The following is a 7,805-nucleotide window of genomic DNA, read 5'->3' on the forward strand; positions in this document are numbered from 1 at the left end:
CAGAAGGAGCCCAGTAAATTTTTTTTAAAATATATTTTATTGATTTTCCACAGAGAGGAAGGGAGAGGGACAGAGAGCTAGAAACATCGATGAGAAATATCGATCAGCTGCCTCCTGCACACTCCCCACTGGGGATGTGCCCGCAACCAAGGTACATGCCCTTGACCGGAATCGAACCTGGGACCCTTGAGTCCGCAGGCTAACGCTCTATCTGCTGAGCCAAACCCGTTAAAGCAGGAGCTCAGTAAATTTTAATTATTTATTGTAACTGTTATTGCTGGTACTACCTGCATAAGATAATTTTAGGTGCGTCACGGGTAAATTTTTCATTTCAACATTTACATCTTTATTTTAGTGTATTTTGGAAAAATTTAATGTGGTTATTAAAGGGCTTAGAATGAGTCTAAGTCTTTAAAAAATGAAAGTTTATGAAAGAAAAATGGTAAATAAAAAATAGTATAGGTAATACACAAAAAGCAAATCTTCCCAAATTAAAATTTAGGAAATACTGGAACTATACAATGCTCATTTATACGTATGAATTTCTATACTTAAAATAAAAAGCCTCCTGGCTTTAAATAACCTTGGGTATAGTTGACAGATATACAAGATATTACATAACCAGTAGCGACTGGGACATTTCAATGATCCAAAACGTCAACTGACTACTCTCTCCATAAAAATAGAAACTGCATTTGTAACAGGGAGAAAGAAAACTGTTAAGACAGATCTTGCATGTGTGAAAAAATGTAATACTGGTGTGGTGTCAAAGGAGGACTTTGATCCTAGTAGAGTGACTCTAGTGATTGTTTTGAGAGAAAATTCTTGGGGTTTCTAACAGACTGCCTGTTCTAACCCATATCATGTGCCTGTGATGTAGTTACCACGGTCACCTGCGCTGGATGGGGTACTTCCTTGTTTACCCAGGGAGGCTCCCACAGGATGCCTGGGAGGCCCCGAGGCCTTGGGTGTCAGGAAGGGTAACACTGTTCTCAAGCCACTCAGGAAGGGCCCTGGGGGCTAACTGGCTTCAACAGGGCTCTGTGGCCTCAGCTCTGGTTAGGGGCCAGCGTTTGAGAAGGGCACACCCATTCCCAGGAAGTGAGGCAGGCTCCACCTGGGGAAGGAAGCCAGTCAGGTATGCCGTTGTTAGCCAGCACTTCTGGGCTACAGGGCTTTTTCTGTACTTTGAGAGGTAGGCTTCTTTTTCTAGTTTGTGTGAAAAGTCATTTTTTAAAAAACTCCCAACTCTAGTGCTTACTAGAGTTCTTGTTGAAAATGCCAGACTCCCACAGTGCTAAGGGGAGCAGGAAGGAAGAGGGGTGCGAAGAGAACCCCTGGGGTCAGATCTATCATCAAAGTCAACTGTACCTGGTGCTCTAACATCTGCTCGGTTTTATAACTTCACAAACTCCAAGTGGCCAGAGCCTTATGCCCAGGTCAAATACACAGGGAGTGTACACTGATTTAAAGCTCTTTCCACACACTACAATGCCATGTTCTAGCCACACCTGAACCAGAATTCTCAAGGAGAAACAGCTTAGTCCCTGGGAATCGAGTGCAGGAAAACCACAGGAATCAAGGGGCAAAGCCCACGGCACAGCTACTTCCACATCACCTGCAGAAGTTCCTTCCAGGCAGGGCTGGGATCAGGGTGCGGCACGATTTATTCTCAGGGTGGTGCACCTGCCTGCTTACATTCTGAGGCCTGAGTGCCTGCTTGCCTCACTCAAGTCCCTGCCCTGCTTCTAGACCTTTCACCTCTTGAAAGTTTGGAGTTTATATTTTATTTTAGGAGAAGCCAATCCCTTACAAGAGTCCTGCCTTAATAAATGACACTTGTTAAGTTACTGAGCTGGATAAAAAAGGAAATAGACCAGATTTCAAAGAAACCAAATCTATACAAAAACTGAAAACTACAGATTATTGCCTTTTCTTATTCCCCCAACAAATAACTCTTCATAGTGCAAAGGCAACTATAACCTAAATTATTAAGACAGGGAATAAAACATTTCTTAGGGTCTTTCTTACTTTCTCAGATATACTTGCTTTTCAATTCAACTTTCTATCATAAACAAAAGAAATTGTTCAGTGCCCTTTGACCTAGCTCTATGCTAGGCACCCATCTGCTATAAACACACTTAACAGAGATACCAACGTGGATTTATGTACACAGACCGAAAAGATAAAGCAAAAACATTTACTCAAATCAACTTAAACAATGGAGCCACAGTTTATACCACTCAAAAACAGGTGCATGAGGGTTTTATGGTAGATAAATGCTACTAGGCTGGAGTTTGAAAAACTAGATGGGAATCACTGAGTTTTCTCATATGCAAATGTAGGAATCACATTAAATAAGCCCTAAGGCCCTTCAAACGCTAGGGGTCTATGATTCTACTTAGGATCAGGCAGCCGAGGAATGGGGGCCAAGGACAAGGCAGCATTAAGATAGAACTGCTTCATCAAAGTAAAGAGGAGGCCATTCAGTTCTTGTTTTCTCTATTCGCCCCAACTCCTGCTTACTCTTGGTAAAATTACCCAGGCCAAACAACTGCTAAGTATTTAAGACCTAATAAAACCGGATAAGGTTGGACAAACATGATCTCCCGATTACATTTTGTTATCTCATCTGTGCAGTCAATAATTCAGCAAATAGTTTTACTAAACCTCTTGCTTTATGTAAGGCACTGTGCTGAGGAGAATGGACAAATGAGCAATCGCTGTCTGAATTTAAAATTTGGCAGGTTGTCCTGCTCAGTAAAGACACACATAACCTAAATCAGGGTTAGGGAACCTCCAGCCCTCAGGCTACATAAGGCCCACGATATCATTTGGTTTGGCCCTGACAAGGCATTAGAGTTAAGTAAATTAAATGCTTGACCAAATATTACAGGTTAATTTTTAGGTTGATAATTCTATATGGCCTGAGAATGATGTTATAAATACCCAAATGGCTTTGGGCAGAAAAAAAGGCTCCCCAAATGGAGAACAAAGTCCTGCGGTGAAGCATAGCTTTCATTTTGGGGATCCTGGTCTCTGTTTAAAGCTATATTCCCTGAAGAGGTTAATTTCCCTTCAGTTTCCTCATCTATAAAATGAGAATAATAACAGTACCTTTTCATAAGTCCTTGAGAGGATTAAATGAAGTAACAGACAAAAGCAGCTTCAAATAACACCAGGTACAACATAGTCAATACCTGGTCAACATTAGTTCTTATTATTAGAGTTTAGAAGATTAAGTGGTTGATTTGACTACAGAGAAGGAAGAAATATTTCATCAGGAGTTAGCATTAGAGCTGGGCATTAAAAGATGGCAGTGGGACAGGAGAACGGAAGAGGAAGGAGAAAAGAGAGGGACAAGGAGAGAAAGCCTTGCTGTATCGTAAGCAGTTCCATTTGGCTGGAGTGGAAAGGTCCTTACCAGAAATGGTGGTGTGAAATGCAATTCAGAGTACTTGCACTAACTTTTTCCTATTAATTTCCCTTCATCCCCCAGTCATGTCCTAAAAACTAACACACTAATTAAGAAATAGATCAAATCTTATTAATATAGATATGTAGTCTGCATTACATACATGTAATCCTCTATGAGTAAGATTATTTCTTAGTAAAGGCCCGGTGCACAAAATCCGTGCATGAGTAGAGTCCCTAGGTCTGGCCAATCAGGGCCGATCTGTGGAGGGACCCGTGGGATGATCTAGGGGGCCCCCTGCTGGCACCTGCCTTGGCCAGCCCGGCGCCACCTGCTTGCCGGCCCTACCCCCCGGCGCTGCCACCACTGGTCGCCTCCCTCTGCAGAGCGATCAGGGGGCCCCTGATGGCACCCGCCTTGGCTGGCCTGGGGCCTGAGGGCTTGGGGCAGCTCCTGCATTGAGCATCTGCCCCCTGGTGGTCAGTGTGCATCATAGTGACCAGTCGTGCTGCTGGTTGTTCCACTGTTCAGTCAATTTGCATATTAGGCTTTTATTATATAGGATATGGGTAGATAAGCCTAAACCTCTAAATCTAAAACCCTTATGTATTTTTCCTGATCCTTTATGGAAGCAATCTGTCAAGTCTGAAAAAGCACGAAGAATTCTTAAGTCTAAGCATAAGGAAAACAAGTTCCAAGGCAGATTAAAGTCACTTAACTCTCTGTGCCTCAATTTCCTCCTACTAAAAATATATAGTACTACTGTTACTTCAAGATGAATAGACAGAAGGATATTAAAATGGTGGAAAGACTACTGTAGGAAGGAAAAAATTTGCCAGAGTCCTTGGGTTGATATAAGACACAAATGCACCAATGGATGTGAAAGCACTTTACATACCTAATAAATATTGTATAAGATACAAGGTTTTTTTTCCTACATACCATATAGAAAAAGGCAGGAACTCCAGATAAGAAGGTGGCAGTATATGTAAAAAAATAAAAACTTTGGTGTCAGGCAGACTTAGATTAGAATCCTAGCTCTGTGATCTGAAAGCAGAACAGTGCTTTTCTTTCATGTTGCTGCTGGAATCATCAGACAGGCCATGTGAGTCCTGCAAAGGTGTTTCTCCTCACTGCTTCAGCCACTTAGAAGCATGTGCAGGATCTACTGACATATTTTAGAAACTCTTCTTGCTTTCATCTTAGCCCTTACCTCCCTTTTTAGATCATTCTGATTTTTTTACTTTTTTTAAAATTGCCTCCCCCTTTAAAAGAGGCTGAGCCTAAAAATTAATTAGTTATACTCTGACCTCTTCCTTCACTCCCCTTCCCTGTACATCCCTAAACAGAATCTCTTGGACTTGTTTGTATGCCCCGTTCTTTCTAAGTGCTCAACAAATGGTTCTTAAATTAATAACAATATTGAAAAGTTCAAAACCTAGCTGGCAATTATCAGAAACATCCAAATACCGTTGGGCCAAATCTAGGCCAAAGAAGAACTACATTTTATTATATATTTTCAGGACATTTTTAATAACAGTAGTATTTTTAATTTGTTGAGCAAGTTATAACGTTTTACGTTTATCTGCATGTGATTTATCTGGGTCCTCACTGCAGCCTTGTGAAATTGGTTTGGCAGGTAGCGCTTTCTATTTTATATCTGGGCAACAGACCAGCCGTTCTCTTCTTAATGTGGGAGAGCCATAGTAGAACCCAAGTCTTCCTCATTCTAGCCAAAAACTAAAACAACTTACTTTTTGCAAAAAATATGGAAATGAATAACAATAGGAATGTCTGCCCAGAAACCATCTATCATAAACATAACTATCAGTCAGCAAAATGTGTTTAAAAATGTAGGCTCCCTCCTCAGGCCTTCCCCACGCTATATTGTCTGTCCATGGGCTATGCATATATGCATATAAATCCTCTGGTTTATCTCTAAAGCGGGAGTGGGGTTGAGGGAGTCAATGGGAGGAAAAAAGGGAACAGCTATAATACTTTCAGCAAGAAAGATAAATTTTTAAAAAGCCTTACGCAACAAAGGCAATAACTGCACAACTGCAGCATTATTAAGTCCAACTGACACATCAAGTCTGTAACATGAGTTTGCACTTTTCATAAGACTGTATTTTAATTTTGTGTGGATTAATTTTGATTTTTGGGGGGTGTGGATTATTTTAAACCACTGTGTATTATTTCTATGGTCAATGTTTCTTTAATAAAAAAAAAAAAGCATTCTAAGTGGGGGAAAATGTAGGAGCCACTAATTATTATTTTTTTAAATGGATGTATATATGGAGAGCAGGAGATATTTCCGCTGTATTCATGTTACCCAACCTCAGATCACATTCGTTCTCCCACAGGATCTATGTTCAAATATGTTTATAAAGGGAGTTCACTATTTGGAGGGCAAAGACAGGAAAACAATGTCATAGAAAGTGCAATGTAGCCTTTATCCCTGCACTCTACAAAGCTATAGGAAGAGGTCCCCCCACACACACCCCCACACCCCCGCCTCCAAAACCCTCCACACAGCCCAAGGGGTGCTACCGATGAACAGCTGTCAAGCCCACATTATTTACTCTTATTTGGGACACAGGTCAACGCCTTGCTGCTAATAAAATCCACTGGCTTTCATGCTCCCTGGGTCGTGATGATAAGGATGATCGCCTCGCTGCTACCTTAGCTGGCGTTTCACGAAAAAGCCAGTGAGGCAAAGAGGAAGTTGTTACCTCTGAGAAGAGTAACTTCTCTTGGATGAACGCTACAGATACTGGTTCTGGAGGACCCTTTCTGGGGGTTCATTTCAGGATCACGAGCACAACCTTGAGAAACAGACGCCTGTCAGTGTCCAGAGGGCACGTGGGGATGACCTACCTGACTGACCACCAGCCCCGGTGCCAGGCCGCCCGGGATGGTGGTGTCAGCGCCCAGCGGGGCGGGGGGCGGCGGGGCGGCGGGCCCCCGGCTCGCAGTGACCTTGACAGCCCCTCCGCCGCCGGGGCAAGGCTCGGGGCGGACGCGGGACTGGGGTGGCGGCGTGACCGCCTCTAGGCAGCCGGGGAGGCTCGGGGCGGGCGGGCGGGCGCGGGGGAAGTGGCGGGGTCCGCCCTCCGCCGCCCCGGGAGGCTCAGCCACGCGGGGGTCTCCCGCTCCCCTGGCGCCTGCAGCCGGGGCGGTGCGGGCGGGGGACGCGGGACTCCGGGACAGCAGTTGGGGGTCCTTCCGCCGCCGAGCCTCGGGGGCGGGCGCGGGGGAGCCCCCGGGGGCACGCCTACCTCCTCGGTGGCCGTGGGGCAGTAGGCGATGAGCAGGAGCGTGGTGAGCAGGTTGATGGCGAGGCCCAGCAGGGTGATGGAGTTGGGGGCGAGCCACAGCGGCACCCACTGGAGCAGCCAGGCCCAGTAGCGCTGCAGCGGCGGCTCCAGCACCGAGACCCCCGCCGCGCTGTAGCGGTGCTCCTCCAGCCGCCGCAGCTGCGCCGCGCTCAGCGGCTCCCACAGCGCCCGCAGCCAGCGCGGCGCCGGCCTGGCCCCCGCGCCCGCCGCCATGGCCGCCTGCGGGCCCCGCCGCTGCGAGCCGCCCGCGCCGGGCGCCAGGGCGGGGACGGGGAGGGAGGGCTCGCGGCCGGGTGGAAGCCGCTCGGCCGAGGTCGAGGTTAGGCCGGCAGCCCCAGGTCCCCGGGCCCCCGCCCTCAGCCCACCCCCGAGGCGCGGCCGGCAGGCGGGGGGCGGGGCCTGGGGGGCCGGGACGGGTGAGGGTGGGGGAGCCCGGGGAGGCGGCGGGGGGGCCGGGAGGGGTGAGGGTGGGGGAGCCCGGGGAGGCGGCGGGGGGGCCGGGACGGGCTCCCACTGGCCACCGGGTCACCAGGAGGGCCCCGCCCACGGCCACTTTGGAATTGGCGCCCCGCGGGCCCTGACTTCCCCGCGGGCTGGATGCACATGTTGCTCAGGTCCAGCTCCTCTTCCGGAGGCTGGTCACGTTCCCCGGAGGAAGTCGGCTGCCCGGACAGTTAGGAGCTGGTTCCTCGCCTGCGGTCGGTGCAGGGCTCCGGCCTCCAGGGTGCGGTCTGCTCTGGCCTCTGGCTCGCGCGCCGCAGGCCCGCCCTTCCTGCAGGGCGGGAAGGGAGAACTTGACTTTGCACGTCTTGGGTCACCAGTAGGATGGCCCATCTGCCAGCCTGAAGAGAGGTCCTGTGGGCTAAGCACACAAGAGAATTCTTCCTCCCACCCCCCAGGACAGGGGCCCCTGCCAGACATTCGTTCTGGAGGACCCTTTGGGGGGTGGGTGGAGGGAGGGGGGTCAGGGTTCAGAGACCAAGGTGTTGGAACTCAAAATCAGGACTTGGAAACGCGAACAGAGACGGAATGCCTGAAACCCAATGCCCATT

General features: G+C 48.1%; 1 protein-coding gene across 4 annotated transcripts in view; it reads right to left on the bottom strand.

Moving 5' to 3' along the window:
- The window catches only part of CHPT1 (choline phosphotransferase 1), a 22,817-nt gene extending 15,723 nt beyond the window's left edge, over nt 1–7,094 (bottom strand). For 2 of the 4 annotated variants that reach the window (XR_009451132.1, XM_059681849.1), the window contains exon 1: nt 6,694–7,094. Coding sequence is in view for 2 of the 4 variants with exons in the window: in XM_059681849.1 (XP_059537832.1) it covers nt 6,694–6,966 (273 nt within the window). In the remaining 2 variants the exon portion in view is untranslated. The remainder of the gene's footprint in view (nt 1–6,693) is intronic. The other 2 variants (XR_009451131.1, XM_059681848.1) reach the window with 2 other exon arrangements.
- Between the last annotated feature and the right edge of the window lie 711 nt (nt 7,095–7,805).

This window comes from Myotis daubentonii, chromosome 2 (assembly GCF_963259705.1).
Source record: "Myotis daubentonii chromosome 2, mMyoDau2.1, whole genome shotgun sequence".
Classification (NCBI taxonomy): Eukaryota; Metazoa; Chordata; class Mammalia; order Chiroptera; family Vespertilionidae; genus Myotis; species Myotis daubentonii.